General features: G+C 53.3%; 5 protein-coding genes across 5 annotated transcripts; 2 read left to right on the top strand and 3 right to left on the bottom strand.

Annotated features, from left to right (window-relative positions):
* Positions 1-95: 95 nt before the first annotated feature.
* Positions 96-1,619, bottom strand: C7974DRAFT_335485 (N2227-like protein-domain-containing protein). The gene is made up of 2 exons (XM_046139176.1): positions 1,226-1,619; positions 96-1,146 (listed from the first exon to the last, which is right to left on the bottom strand). Exons 1-2 carry the CDS (start codon positions 1,592-1,594, stop codon positions 190-192), a joined length of 1,326 nt encoding a protein of 441 aa, XP_045996893.1. The 5' UTR covers positions 1,595-1,619; the 3' UTR covers positions 96-189.
* A 523-nt stretch (positions 1,620-2,142) lies between these two features.
* Positions 2,143-4,413, bottom strand: C7974DRAFT_358738 (general substrate transporter). The gene is made up of 5 exons (XM_046139648.1): positions 3,785-4,413; positions 3,462-3,737; positions 3,124-3,410; positions 2,794-3,076; positions 2,143-2,742 (listed from the first exon to the last, which is right to left on the bottom strand). Exons 1-5 carry the CDS (start codon positions 4,076-4,078, stop codon positions 2,296-2,298), a joined length of 1,587 nt encoding a protein of 528 aa, XP_045996894.1. The 5' UTR covers positions 4,079-4,413; the 3' UTR covers positions 2,143-2,295.
* Positions 4,414-4,698: 285 nt separating this feature from the next.
* C7974DRAFT_335490 (uncharacterized protein) lies at positions 4,699-8,145 on the bottom strand. The gene is made up of 2 exons (XM_046139177.1): positions 7,325-8,145; positions 4,699-7,269 (listed from the first exon to the last, which is right to left on the bottom strand). Exons 1-2 carry the CDS (start codon positions 7,908-7,910, stop codon positions 4,940-4,942), a joined length of 2,916 nt encoding a protein of 971 aa, XP_045996895.1. The 5' UTR covers positions 7,911-8,145; the 3' UTR covers positions 4,699-4,939.
* A 210-nt stretch (positions 8,146-8,355) lies between these two features.
* On the top strand, positions 8,356-9,873 carry C7974DRAFT_310990 (cytochrome c oxidase assembly protein-like protein cox15; the record flags this gene model as incomplete). Its single annotated transcript, XM_046138293.1, has 1 exon — positions 8,356-9,873. The coding sequence occupies one exon, from the start codon at positions 8,356-8,358 to the stop codon at positions 9,871-9,873; it is 1,518 nt and encodes a 505-aa protein (XP_045996896.1).
* Positions 9,874-10,690: 817 nt separating this feature from the next.
* On the top strand, positions 10,691-13,459 carry C7974DRAFT_181793 (uncharacterized protein). The gene is made up of 4 exons (XM_046136367.1): positions 10,691-11,647; positions 11,698-12,540; positions 12,590-12,917; positions 12,971-13,459. Exons 1-4 carry the CDS (start codon positions 10,989-10,991, stop codon positions 13,244-13,246), a joined length of 2,106 nt encoding a protein of 701 aa, XP_045996897.1. The 5' UTR covers positions 10,691-10,988; the 3' UTR covers positions 13,247-13,459.
* Positions 13,460-13,947: the final 488 nt, after the last annotated feature.

A 13,947-nucleotide genomic window follows, 5' to 3' on the forward strand; every position in this document is an offset into this window, starting at 1 on the left:
CTGATGCTTTGTCGTGCAGGATGCGGTGGCTTAGCTGGGTAAGGCCGGCAGCCCGACCCGCTCGCTGTTGATTTTATGATTGGGTCGAAGAAGAAGGCGCATTAAACGATGGCTCAATTTTAGGTCTACACCTTTTAGGCGATGCATGCCGTACCCCTAAATAGTTTTGGAACAACAGGCGCAGTCCTCTTAAATCTTCCGTGCGACCCACACCTGCGCCTTGTACGCATTTCTCGTCAACGCCTTCCCATTGAACCCATATTCCGCCTCCGTCCATCTAACCTTCTTGTCTTCAAATGTCAACGCACCACACTCATCCCCCACATCCTCAAACTCAAACCCCATCTCCTCGACCACAGCAACAATCTCGTCCAAGCTGAGCTGCACGAACGGCCCCGTTCCATACAGCAGCGGCCCGAGGTTCATCCACTTGCCGCCTGGCTTGAGCAGTCTGTGGATTGTATCAAAGTAGCTCATAAGATTCCTCGCAGTGTCAATGAAGAAGTGCGTAACAATGATGTCGTAGTGTCCGTTCTGACCATTGAACGCTGTGTTGAAATCGCCTTCAACCAGCAGCACATCCTCGCTGGGCTTGACATTCGGAAACTGCACGGCGCGCAGCAGATCCGCCGTTGTTGCGTGGTGACTCAACCCGTCGATGAACGGATGCATGCTGGCCGGCGTCGAGGTAGAGACGCCGGGAGCGAACAGGAATCGGTAGCCGATGTTCATGTACATGCTCCACTCGTTCAGCGTGACCTCAAAGGCACCCAGGTTCGCGATTTCGGTACCGAGACGGCCGACGCCGGAGCCGGGGAGCAGGATCTTGAGGGGTGCGGGAGCAGAGGTGGAGGCTTGCAGGTGGTTAAGGGTGCTGAGGATGCAGGGGAACGCGTCGGCGCGCTCTTTAGAGCCTTCGTCTGCCCAGTCACGGACGAAGTGCTTGAGCGTCTGGGAGGGCGAGACGCGATCGGCTACACGGCCTGCAGTCTCGGCTTCTTTAATGTGTGCATCAAGTTCCTTCTGTTCGATTCCGTAGAATGTCATTGCGTTTGCAATAATGGCTTTGCAGAGAACCTCATTGGCATAGATCAGCTCTTCAATGTCTTTAAGCTTCTTCGTGTAGTTCGCAGCTTTCTCCAATACCTAACTTGGGTCAGCCGTGTGATTTGAAGCATCTTGCTCATGAAGACTCGTCGATCGAAGCTGGGTTGGAAGAACGTACTTTCTTCTGCGACTTCCCAACATTCCCATACATCGACCGCCACCTATCCAACTCCGCCATGTTACGTTCCCGGTACTTCGTAAATCCATAAAGCGCTTCAAGGAGTCGATACCGTGGATGCACCGTATTCCATTTCCCAGTCTTGCGATTCATTCTCTTCATAAGATGTACTTTCTCATGCCTATGCCTGGGCGACTCGCTAGCACCCATGGAGCCTATTTTCAATGGATCTTGTGCCGCATCATCTTTGTTTCCAATATAAACCGAATCAACGCTGCCATCTGGTGATGATGGCGTGGAATCTGTAGAACCTGCAAGAGAGGTAAACCCGGCCGCGAGAAGTAGTGTTGAGACAACTGGTAGCCTCATTTCCGCGGATGCTGAAACACTTGATATTAGATTTGAGTTGTATGCGACTTCTGTGCATGCGACAGGGTGCTCGAGTTTGTTGAGCACCGTGATGGACGCTAAGCAGCATTCGTGGGTATCCAGGCGTCCTCTCCAGTTTCAGAAAAAACGGCGGATACGACCCTAAGCGTACCAACTTCACAGAATACTTAATTTGTAGCTATTATAATACCTAAAGCTAGAATTTTATCAAGAGTTACCTATATTGCAGGCAAAAAAGTATTATATAGAATTTTTAAGCATTTCCCCCACTTTACTGTCGTGTGGTGTACTTGGCTTGTATTCTCAGATCGCTGGTTATTCTGCAACGTGAGAGGCGTAGTAGAGAACCTCCCTCCAGATCCAACAAAAGTCGTGTTGAAGTCATTGTTGCTGGCCTCTCGAGTTTCAGGGAAAACGGCGGATAAGCGACCATTTAAGCGAACTAACTTTCATACAGAACTTGTAGCTATTATAATACCTAAAGCAGAAATCTACTTAAAAATTACCTGCATTTTAGGCAAAACAGTGTTTGATAGTGTTCATTTGAATGTTCCCTACTTTGCTATCGTGTGGTGGTGTACTTGGCTCACATCCTCAGTCCGCCGTTCACTCTGCAACGTGAGAGCTGGCTTAATGTGAACCATCCACGGGTGTTTGATTACATAGCACACGATCGTGCCCTACAAACTACCATGCTCCCTCTTCTCAGTCCCAACTTCCTTAGTCTCACTATGCCTACTCCCCACACTCCCCGATTCAAGCACACCGCCATCCGGTTGCACGCCCTCAGCAGACTCCCACCCTAACTTCGCAACCCTCCTCGACCTCTTTACAACATCGCCTTCGTAGAACAACCAGTCAACTTCCTCGAGCGTGAGGTTAGCCGTCTCGGGGTAGCAGAAGTACACCAGTGGGATGAAACTGAAGTTCAAGCACATGAAGATCAGATAGCCCTTCCAGGCCAGCGAATTGAGGAGCGTTGGCGTGATCATAACTACAACAAAATTCCAAAGCCAGTTGGCTGAGATGCCGATTGCGGTGCCTTTGGCGCGGACATGCAGGGGCAAAATCTCAGGCACTATGACCCATGGGATACAGTTCATGGTCGCGCCGAATGAAAGCATATACTGCGATGCGTTAGTGTATACCGAGGGTAGTGTGGGTAGGAGGGGGCTTACGGTGAAGAAGAAAGCTACACTCGCGCTGGCTGTGGCTTTTGCGATTGGGTCTTCTTGGCCGCGGGCCTGGAACGACAGCAGGACGGCAATCATCAGCATGCTGAAGCCGCAGCCGAAAGACCCCCACATCATGGGTTTGCGGCGCCCAGTCTTGTCGAGTGTGAATGTTGGGTATAAGGAGCCGAAGAAGAACATCATGTTGATGACTCCACCGAGTAGAAGAGAAAGATTGCGGTCAAGACCGACGTTGATTTGTAGGACGGAAGTGATGTAATAAACGACGCTGACATGTGTTAGAAAAGGACGTAGTCGTAACGTCGTCGCACTTACAGGTTGATACCTCCCATCTGGTTCATGAATTGGGCCCCATAAGCGAGGAGCACGCGACGACCAGTTTGGACCTTATCGCGCTTGAGAAGCTGTGACCATCTGTATTCGCCCGTCTCTTCCTCGACTTTAAGCGCCTCAAGTACCTCGCGGTTCTCCTTTGCAATCTTTGCATCCTCGGGCGTGCCGTCGTACACATCGCAGAGAATCTGTAGAGCCTCTTCGTGTCTACCGTGCTTATACAAGTAGCGAGGCGATTCGGGAAGACCAAAGACAAGAACGATAACGATCTGTGATCTGTCAGCTAGGTATCGAATCGTAGTGGCTGGAGGAATACGTACAACTGCAAAGATGATCTGGCAACCGATCGGCAAGCGCCATGCAATAGACCCAGGCACGAACGACATGCCGTAATCGAACCAGTATGCAATTACAATACCGACGCCAACAAAGAGTGGCTCTGACGCGACGAGGCGACCGCGCTTGTTCGCCTCGCAGAGCTCGGACTGGTACATGGGAACGGTCGAAGTCTCGATACCTGTCCCGATGCCAGTCAGGAAACGTGCGATCATGATGTGCGGCACAGAGTAGGCCGAAGTTTGGAGGACAGCGCCAACCTATACTTGTCAGTCGCGCTTCTTGACGAGGTTCTTGGACAACCTACAATGATCCAGACCATGGCGATCCACATTGCCAACTTCCTGCCAGTGGTCTCTGCATACATGAATGTAAGGATACAACCGCTGAAGCATCCCAGATTGTAGATGGAGACGATGATGCCCTCGAGGGCTGGACTCGGGTGATTGAAGGTATCGAGGAAGTTTGGATTTCCCACAATTCCACTGAACACACCCTGATCGTAACCGAACAGGACGAACGCCATCTGACATGCGACGGTGATCATGGCTCTGAGCTTGAAACCCCTTCCATACCAGTTGAGATACGGTGTTCTGATCATGATGGCGGTATCAGCGCGACAAGCAGCACCAAGCGTGCGAAGAAGTCGATGAATGATCCGACCAAGAGTCGAGGCGCTTGGTGTCAAATGGCGAGTGCCCTCGCGGTTATATGAAGGGATTCCTGAACTGCACCACTGTTAGCCGGTGTGAGTTCCGAGACTATGTACTCTCCCGTGTCGCCAATATCGTCGCGTGCATCATTAGGTTCAAAGCCGCAGCGAAACTGCATGTTGACCGTTCATCCCACACGGGACCAAATTCCATTGGTGCAACGAAGCCTCATTAGTGCATGCCTAGCTGTGAAACCAAGTCGTCGAGCGGCTTGGTCGTCGGGAATAGGCGTCTGGGGAACGTGGAGTGGATTGCGGGGAGAGCAATGACGTAGCTAGAGCGCATCGGCTTACCCGAATGAGCCAGCCCGGTGGTTGGCGAAGCATAAGGCACGACGCGCCAGTAGGTCGGCAACGTCCCGACGAATAATTTCAGGGTCGGACTGGCGCCGATTGGAGTGATGTCCGCGTGTGGTAACTATAGGCATCTTGCCTTGCAACGGAAGTCAGCATGTCGATCATTCACCACATCCAAACTTCAACAAAGAGGCGGCCTACGAAAATGTGACTCTAGGGGCATAAAATTTTAATTATTCGGATTGCAACGCCACGCCAGTCGTCGCTTTGAACGACACATGCTATAAGGGTATACTAAAAAACACAAGGCTTGCTTCCAACGCCACATATGCTGAATACTGCAGACTGCTAAAGGGATGTGTATCGAAGAGCCGCCGTAGGAAGACAGGAAGTAGAGCTGACGATGGCGAATGCTTAAGCCTGACGTAAAACTCGTTGCACACCGCGTTGCAATTACAGGTTGCCGATGACCACCATGAACCGTAACTTGCCGTCCCCTCTCTTGGGAGGTACTGATCCTGGCGCTGGTGGTGAGTCGTCTGCAGTCCCATTAATCATGACTTCGTCGAGCATGAGAGTGCTACTCTTCCACCCCCAACTCTGACTGAAGTTGAATTTGTCGGGGGCGCTTTCGTAAATGCTGAGCATGCGACCACCTTTAGACGGACTGTAGATCTTGAAGTAGGTTCTGATAGTAGGCCTGGCGTCCACGAATGACGGCAGAGTCGGCATGCTCAAACGTGTTTGGCGTAAAAGAGGATTAAGGGGAGCATTCAGGTATGCCGAGTCCAGTTCATCTTCCTCATCTGTGTCGTCGTCTTCGTGGTATACGTGACTGAAAGCTGATGAAAGGGGTGTTGAGTCAGGCCCGCCTGCATGAGAAGGTGATGCCAATGTATGGACACCGTGACTGGAAAGTCGAGGGATAGGCATATTCCGATGGCGACCTAGACTGCTGGAAAACAGAGGGTTTCGAATGCCTGTAGAGACAAGTGTAGACTCTGGATCGCCGCCGCTTCCACTCGTGTCGTCGTCTCCTGTATTATCCTGTAGAGTTACCCGAGTGCTGCGGCGACGCTCCCTTCGCTCGCTACGCAAGAGCATCTCACGCTCGAGTTGTCCGATACGAGAGTCGACTGTAGCGTTCGTTTGCTGACTCAAGCCACTGTCTTGAGTAGTCTCGTCCACCTCGCGGTCTTTTGCACGGTGGAGGTAAACACCGAGTTGGACGTTCTTAGCGGAGCGTACTTTTTGAATATAGATATTCCACAGCGAACCAGCATAGGATACGGTTCTTGAATAAACGCGCTTCTTCTCTTTGAGAAAACGTGGGTTGGGGAACTCGGCTGCGAAGCGAAATGGAGGGAATTCGCTGTAGGCGAGTGATTTTGGCTGGCCAGCATTACTTCCACCTGCCGAAACAGGTCTTGGTGGATAATCACGAGTGTTTGGATTGGCTAAGGTGGATGGCGTAGAGGCGAAGTCCGTCGCCCACTGCGCATCTTCTGGCTGGATTGTGGCAGACAAGCGAGTAGCATGGCGCTGGAAGGTGTTTGACGTAGTCACAACAGGGTCAGCGCCATTGCCGAGGACAATGTTGCAGTCTGTGCTGGGTATCCAGAACTTGCGGGGCTTGCCGTTACCGTCCCAACTTTCAGACTCGATCTCAGGTTCGGTTTCTGGCTCGCCTGCCTTTTGCTTGCCCTTAGCAGAGGGCGTCGCCACATCATTGGGAGGGATATCAGTAGTCTCCGGTTCTTGTGGTGCCTGACATAGGCCAAGTTCCAGAGATGACTCGTCTGCGTTGAGTACTTTCTGACGCAGAGCAAGTTGTTGCCACAAAGCATTCGAAATGACTCGTTCAGGCAGGACTGGAAGACCAAACGCATCGCGAGCAGTGCGAATATACTCGAGCTGCTCGTATTCCATATGGATATAATGAATACCTTCGTCAAGCAAGACCAGAAGACGCTCAACATCAGGGTTTGTGTATACGGTGAGCCACTGCGCCTGTGAGTCCGAGGAAAATGCTTGCGGTGCGGTCAGGGCATTCTGTCGGTAGACACCATCGAAACGCACCGCCATGAAGCGCATCGACTGGGGGGCTTTGGGTATAGGTCTTTGTCCACGCTGCATGAGGCCTGCTTCCACGGCTACTTGTCTGAGACGGCGATCGAGGAGACGTTTGGCGAGCACCCATCTGTCCCACTCACTGTCAACGAAGAAGCCGTCTGACCCGACGAGTTCACGGATGATGTCTCCTGGCATGTCGTCCCAGTTTTTGAGTGGCATTTCCCATCCATTCCTGCTGAGCATAGCTTTGGCTGACTCAAGGATGCGCTCTCCTGATCGACCATAGTAGTTCGCGGTGACTAACCGAATCAGAGGCGCAAGAGTCTCCGGAACCATTTGACGTAGGATGGACTCAATGGCCAAGTCGACTAGATGCTGCATCTCCAGCCAGCAGCCTGTTGCGAAGAGACCGATGGCTTCTGCATCAATCTCCTTTGAAATATCAACGCCATAGATCTTCCGTATGGCCAGTTCGAATGCAGCTTGTGTAATACCATGGTCGATCTTTTCAGGGTATAAGGTCACTTCCTTTGCTTGGCTCTCGATCCAGGGTTCGGAAAGCGCGGTGGTGAAGAACGGGGCTTGGTCGAGGATCAGACGATGCAGGTCGTATCGTTTGCCGAACGCGATGACGGATATATCCGAGTATCGTCCTTCAAGCAAACCGCGAGTATAGAGGTGATCGGGTAGAGGGACCACATCATTCGACGCTGCAGAGGGTCAGCTTACGTTCATTGTAACAGTAGCACAGGTAGGCTGGTGTACCTCGTAGGTATAACGGACCGGTGGCTTGGTTGTATGAGGGTGCTCGGCTGTTCATGCTGGAGCCTCCGGCGAAGAGACCGCTCAAAGAGTTGATGGTAGCGTATTCGCTGCCGACAAGATCAATAGTAGTCCGCTTCCTGCCAGGCGTGTCGAGGGGAGTAGACGGATCATCGCCGCTCTTTTGGGCACTCGGGATCTGCGTTTGGAGTTGCACAATCGGCTTGTAGTCGTCACCTAGTTTAAGCCGCGATGTGCGCTTTGTCATGCTGGTCATGGCTGCGAGTGAAGACAGTGGACGAGAAGAACCTGTGGGTGTCGGGCTGCCCTCAGGTGTTGCCCGGGCATATCCGATACCAGCGTCTGGAGAGGCCATGGGTGACATAGCAGGTACACCTGGTGAGAAGAGACTCACACGTGGTAAGCGCGCTATCGCAGCGCTGCCGGCTGCCTGCGCCGCAGAAAGCGGCCATGTCTCGTCGCCGTTGTGTGCGTGCTGCTCGCTGACCTGAGCCGGGTGACGCTCGTGATCGTTGCCATCAACCTCGTGACCCACAGAGGTGTCGTCGGTGAAGTGCATACCGGCCATGTTACTCGGTGCACGAGCTGGGGGAGGCCCAGGTGGGGTTATCTATAGCGAGTGCTTCCGTGGCGGCAATGACGGCGGCCTGCATCAACTCACGCGCACGCTTATGGGGGTATACGGTTCCATCCACAATGTGCAGGCGAGGGATGTGTGGGAGCCGGATTCTGGCTGCGACACAAGCGCGTCACGCAGCCAGTCCAGCTGGCGCAAAGCCCTGTTCGATGGCGATCTCCTTCCGCGTCCTCGTGCTTCGTCGTCGCTTCTTTCCGCCGCCTGTCGCAACGTCGCGCAGCCACGCCATGTGGGGGCACCTAAATGCAGGGTCCGCGGAGCGCCCCTTCCTCTTGCGACCATAGCGCCGTCGAACCACCGGCAATGGAAATGTCATAGACTCAGAGTTCGACGTCGGACGGCCGCGAGCGATTGCTCTTCACCCACACCTGCCGCCATGGCATCCATATTCCAGGCATTACCGCAGCTGCGGACGGCTGCACCACGCCTCTCGAGACGGCTGTTCGTTGCCAAACCGTGCATCAATTCGCCCATTCGCCCCGCCGTGTTCGTCTCGCGATGCACTACACCCCGGCCGGCCATTCTGCAGGCGGTGCGCTGGAAGTCCACGCAGCCGCTGCAGAACACTGCGACCATCGAGGCTGCAGGCCGAGCAGCGATCGTGGAGGCAGCCGCTAAAGCCGACACCCACAGCAACGCCCAATCGAGTAGTTATCCCAAGACAACATCGAAGAGCGTGGCATACTGGTTACTGGGGAGCGCTGCAAGCGTTTTTGGCATTGTCATCTTTGGAGGCCTTACACGACTCACCGAATCTGGACTGAGTATCACCGAATGGAAGCCTGTCACTGGTTCACTGTGGCCTGGGAGCCCGGAAGCTTGGGAAGAGGAGTACACGAAGTACAAGTCGTCGCCCGAGTTCGCCATGCTCAACTCCAGCATGACTCTCTCCGAATTCAAGCAGATCTATTTCATGGAATGGGCCCACCGTCTGTGGGGCCGTGTCATCGGTGTTACCTTCCTCGTTCCTACCATCTACTTCATCGCCCGCAAACGGGTCAACGTTCCCACAGCCTTCAAGCTCGTTGGTATCTGCGGTATGATCGGCTTCCAAGGCTTCATCGGCTGGTGGATGGTCAAGAGCGGACTCAAGGACGATCTCTTCGAGCCTGGTAGCCACCCTCGTGTGAGCCAGTACCGTCTGACTACCCATCTCGGTGCTGCGTTCCTCGTCTACTGCTCCATGGTCTTGACTGGTCTCAACATTCTGAGGGATCACCGCATGCTTGCCAACCCCGCTGCAGCTGCAGAGTCCATCAAGGCTTTGCAGTCGCCTGTGCTGAAAGTGTTCCGTCGCTCTGTTGTCGGCCTCACCTTACTTGTCTTCACCACCGCCATGTCAGGTGCCCTTGTTGCTGGTCTCGATGCCGGTCTGATCTACAACGAGTTTCCTTGGATGGGCCTTGGCCTCACACCACCCAAGAAGGAGCTCTTTGACCCCTGGTACAGCCACGTTCCGGACCAGTCCGACCTCTACTGGCGCAATGCGCTTGAAAACCCTTCGCTGGTTCAGCTCGACCACCGCATTCTCGCGACTAGTACTTTCACGGCCATCATGGCACTCGTGGCATATACTCGTTTCTCCAAGGGCGTTCGCGCCACCATTCCCAAAGACGCCAAGAAAGGCGTTCTCGGTATGGTTCACCTCGTCACCCTGCAAGTCACCCTCGGTATTAGCACCCTGATCTACATGGTTCCCACTTGGTTGGCATCTGCTCATCAGGCCGGTGCTTTGGCTCTGCTCACTGGCGCTGTTGTGCTTTACAGCAGGATCTCAATGCCACGCCGTGCCATCCTCAACCAGGTCATGAAGCAGGGCGTCCCGAGAACGCACCCTGTACCACACATCAACGCTCGCGTTGAAGCCGCGAAGTCTGCCCAGAAAAACTTGTAACAATACTCGTCTAACGATCTCCTATCATATCCTGTACTTTTATGTGTCAAGCATCGGGCGGCGAATCCCATGCACATCATCCGAATCTTTTAGAGCATATGTCAATATATCACCGTCTCGCTCAAATGCGAACTGTTCAGTTTTGTATGTTGCTGCGTCCATATCAAGACCAGCACTTCGACCCGGGTTTGTCTGTTTGTCTCCCTGCTAATCCTTTTCTTACTGTCTCAAGCGAGCACCATGTACAAATCTGGGCAATTTTGACGGGGGATCGCAGCGATTCGTGCACAGTGTGCTTGCATTGCTACCCCTTGCACGTACCGAAGTGCGGCTGAACATTGTGATTGCTCTCTAGGTACGAGCGGAAACCCTCTCGCGGCCGGCAGATCTTTAGGACCGCAATGCAGTCCGTGTACGTCGTTTAAGGTAACCGCTGTCAAATTATAGAGGCTGAACATTGCGGCTACCTTTCCTATGGTGGTTAGCTGCAAGGCCGCCGATCTTGGAGACCCCTTTTCAAGGCTGTCGACTGATCTGGACGCCGATTCACGAACATCACGACTCAGAGCACTCTTCACTTTGTCATAGTCTAGACATTGCAGAGATGCTATGCTGTATTGCTCTAATCTGTGAGGCTTTGAAATCAATTGAAAGGGTATTACACCGACGTTGTTGACATTGCATCACAGGCCATTGCCAGGTTCACGGTTTAAACCATTTCGTAGATACCCGAGATTCGAAATGAGCAACCTGACCCCTGCTCATGCGGCTCCACATGCGTAGACGCCTCCATCTAGCAGACCATACGCGCTCCCGGTCTGATGTCGCCTATTCAAGCGATATGGTCGAAGACCAAGACTCGCGAGTCAACATTAATGTATCGAGGCGTTCGAAGCCTCAGCTGGATCGCGCCCACCGAGAAGTTCGCGTGACTGAACGAAGCAGCCTTATGCTTGCAAGAGAAACCGTGAGTACAAAAGGTATAGAATGGGGCATCAGTCTGGAAGCAAGTCAACGCTCTCTTGTCAACTTCGATTGTGGTCGATTTTGAGGACTCGCTCTCGCGTTCCGTCCAGTCTCTTCCCGGTCAATCACGACCTTCACACTCGTTCACCATGCCTTCCATGAAGCTGCTGGTTGGCGCTTCTGCCCTGCTTTTGTCCTCCACCACTATCGCCCAAAGCGTAACGCCGGTACTGGATCCTAGTTCATCAGTTGAACAGATTGTCAGCACTGCCACCCCGTCTGTCTCATCGAGTCCGTCTGCCTCGTTGAGCTCGTCGATCTCACCAAGTCCTTCAACCGTCTTACAGCCCCTCTCCTGTGCTGAGAAGGACCTTGGCTACACTTTCTCCCATACCACCTCGGAGGGGACGTACGACATCACTTGCGGAGCAGATTATCCCGGTGGTGACCTGAAGTTCCTCTGGGCCGATTCTTTCGACTCGTGTGTGGCCGCCTGCGATACGGAGAGTGCATGCCTGACGGTAGCCTTCCGGTCTGGCGCCTGTTACCTGAAGAGCGATTTGACCAGCGCAGTCACCGATGGTAGCGTTTGGGCAGCGAAGAAGCATGGTGCTAAGGCGCCTGACGTTGGTCCTACATGTGTAGGCAAGGCAAGCGATACCGCAACATACGAGTCCTCCACAGGCAGCAAGTTTAAGATTGTGTGTGGCAAGGAGTACTGGGGCGGTGATCTCACCGCTACCAGCACAACCTCCTTCAAAGAATGCATCGAGACATGCGCAACAACTTCTGAGTGTGTTGATGTATCGTAAGTTGGTATCATCTCACATTGATACGCGCACTGACAAAACTCTACAGATACGTTGATGGTGCTTGCTACCTCAAGCGCTCCAAGTTGACCCTTGCGGATGCCGGTCACGTCTGGACTGCAGAGCTCATCGACCTGACCCCGACTGCTTCGACCTCCTCCACAGTCCCCACTAGCTCAGCTAATCCGGGCAAAGATCTCACATGTCAGGAAGGCAAAGACGACAAGAAGCCCTACACTGCAGTCAACGGTGGCAAATACATCGTTGAGTGTGGCGTAGACTACTTCGGCAATGATTTGACTGCGGTGGACTCGTCAAGCTTTGCTGCCTGTATGGATGCTTGCGACGCGACCGACGGGTGCGTTGACGTATCTTACGTTTGGGGGCGTTGCTATTTGAAGGCTTCGGTAACGTCCAGCTCGCCGGCTGGTCATGTTTGGACAGGTCGCAAGACTAGCGCTGCCTCTGACCCCGAGATTCTCACTTCTCTGCAGGAAGACGGAGGCAGCTTCTGCACATCCTACATCAGCTACAAAGCACCTGTCACTACCACGATCACAACCACAACACCAGCTGCCTCGACCGTCGCCTCTGTCAAGACAGAGATTTCGACATCCACTAACCTCCTCACCTCGTACGCAACTGCTACCGCAATTCAAACCCTTCCTTGGCTTGAACCTCGACAAGCCATCCCAACGCCCTCCATTGTATCTGGATTGCCAGCGTCTCGAATCTCTAGCATCTGTTCTCTGGTTGCTACAGGAACTTCGACGGTTACTTCGACTGCTACAGCATCTGTTGCGCCCACCACACTAGTCTCCACCTTTACAAGCGTTGTTCCGGTCACGAGGGTGACCAGACTCACCACGTTCGTCACCAGCTCAACACGACTGTGAGTCTTACTCTCGATAGTACTCTGTTCGATACTGACTCCTCTATAGCCCTAATCCTACCGCAGCGGTAAATCTCGACTTCGAGACTGGCGATATGTACGCTTGGTCGCCGATCAACTATCGAGAGGGCTTTTCTAATGCCATATCTTCGCCTGGGCATTCGCGAAATGGCGTGACCTCCAAATTTGCGGCTTCTATGTCCAAGGAAGCTGGTTCGCTCGGCGGATACGGTTGGACCGGAATTGCACAAGCAACCCCAGATCTCAAGGCGGGACAGACCTACCGCATCGAGTTCAGCTGGAAGTACACGGTTGACGTTGACGCGGACGATCAATGCCGCACTTTCGTCAACTTCTGGGGCATCGGACTTGCAAATGTACGTCGGACGTATTCCATACATTATGTGACCTTGCTAATGGCCTGCTACAGCTCATGCCTTCAACAACCTCCCCGTACCTGAAAGACCGACAGAGGCATTACCTCGTCACCATGTCGCAGTGTGGCACCAGTCTCGCCTGGATGCCGACACTCCAGCAGCCGCAGCCCCCAAATGAATGGCGCAGATACAGCACCTACTTCAGGGCTCCATACCCGGACTCTTACAAGGGGCTATCGTTTGGTCTCCACTGCGATGGCGGTGTGCAAAAGGCCAAGCAGACTGTGTTCTTCGACGACTGGTCCTTCACACCTGTGGCAGCTTGCTAAAGACCCACCGGTCGGTGCATGTAGAATGGTCATGAGGCCAAGACTAGATACATAATGTATAATCTTAGATGAGAGAGTTCCTCCGGTTTTGTCTTGATAGATCAGTGATGTGCTAAGTGTTGATGGTAGTAAGGGGCCTCTAAGATCAGTAAGTCTCGGATGCGATCCGATGGTCAGGTCTTTAGATCGACGCCACCAGATGCCACACAAGGTTTCGGAGGGTTTCCCTAGCCATGTTTCATCGGCGAATTGACAGGCGGAGCATGCAGGTACCTGGCCATGAAGAGAGGTTGTTGGAGAAGCACAGCCACGCCCAATTCTGTGACTTTGGATTGCGAGACTTGAGGTGTGGTGGTGGTGCGCATTGAAAATGATAGACTCAGGGTCCAGCACCTTCAAAGCCAGAAGAATCAGGTCTGGGCTCTTCAGGCATCATGTACATTGCTACCTAAGTCGCTTTGCTCTTGTCCCGCGAACCCGGTCCTCGGATGGCAAGGTTCCACGCATCTTGTGACAAATTGATGACCTGCTATTGCTTGTCGCTGTTCATAGTGGCTGCATCCCTCTCTGCGGTCCCCAATCCATGCTCGTAACAAAGACCCAATCGAGCAGAGTTCAGAAAACTTGATGGTGGCGCAGCAGGGAACGGTAGCATTTCTGTATGTCGATCTGCATGAGTTGGTGTGGTGGTCGACCGACGG

The sequence above is a fragment of the Boeremia exigua genome, assembly GCF_020726555.1.
Source record: "Boeremia exigua strain MPI-SDFR-AT-0100 chromosome Unknown C7974scaffold_6, whole genome shotgun sequence".
Taxonomy (NCBI): domain Eukaryota; kingdom Fungi; phylum Ascomycota; class Dothideomycetes; order Pleosporales; family Didymellaceae; genus Boeremia; species Boeremia exigua.

Coding starts and splice junctions, on each gene's coding strand:
- C7974DRAFT_335485 (XM_046139176.1), bottom strand. CDS start 1,594: ATGAGGCTACCAGTTGTCTCAACACTACTTCTCGCGGCCGGGTTTACC. Junction 1,147..1,225: donor TTGGGAAGTCGCAGAAGAAA/GTACGTTCTTCC, acceptor GACCCAAGTTAG/GTATTGGAGAAAGCTGCGAA.
- C7974DRAFT_335490 (XM_046139177.1), bottom strand. CDS start 7,910: ATGGCCGGTATGCACTTCACCGACGACACCTCTGTGGGTCACGAGGTT. Junction 7,270..7,324: donor CGGTCCGTTATACCTACGAG/GTACACCAGCCT, acceptor GACCCTCTGCAG/CGTCGAATGATGTGGTCCCT.
- C7974DRAFT_358738 (XM_046139648.1), bottom strand. CDS start 4,078: ATGATCAGAACACCGTATCTCAACTGGTATGGAAGGGGTTTCAAGCTC. Junction 3,738..3,784: donor TCGCCATGGTCTGGATCATT/GTAGGTTGTCCA, acceptor TGACAAGTATAG/GTTGGCGCTGTCCTCCAAAC. Junction 3,411..3,461: donor GCCAGATCATCTTTGCAGTT/GTACGTATTCCT, acceptor GACAGATCACAG/ATCGTTATCGTTCTTGTCTT.
- C7974DRAFT_181793 (XM_046136367.1), top strand. CDS start 10,989: ATGCCTTCCATGAAGCTGCTGGTTGGCGCTTCTGCCCTGCTTTTGTCC. Junction 11,648..11,697: donor TCTGAGTGTGTTGATGTATC/GTAAGTTGGTAT, acceptor AAAACTCTACAG/ATACGTTGATGGTGCTTGCT. Junction 12,918..12,970: donor GGGGCATCGGACTTGCAAAT/GTACGTCGGACG, acceptor GGCCTGCTACAG/CTCATGCCTTCAACAACCTC.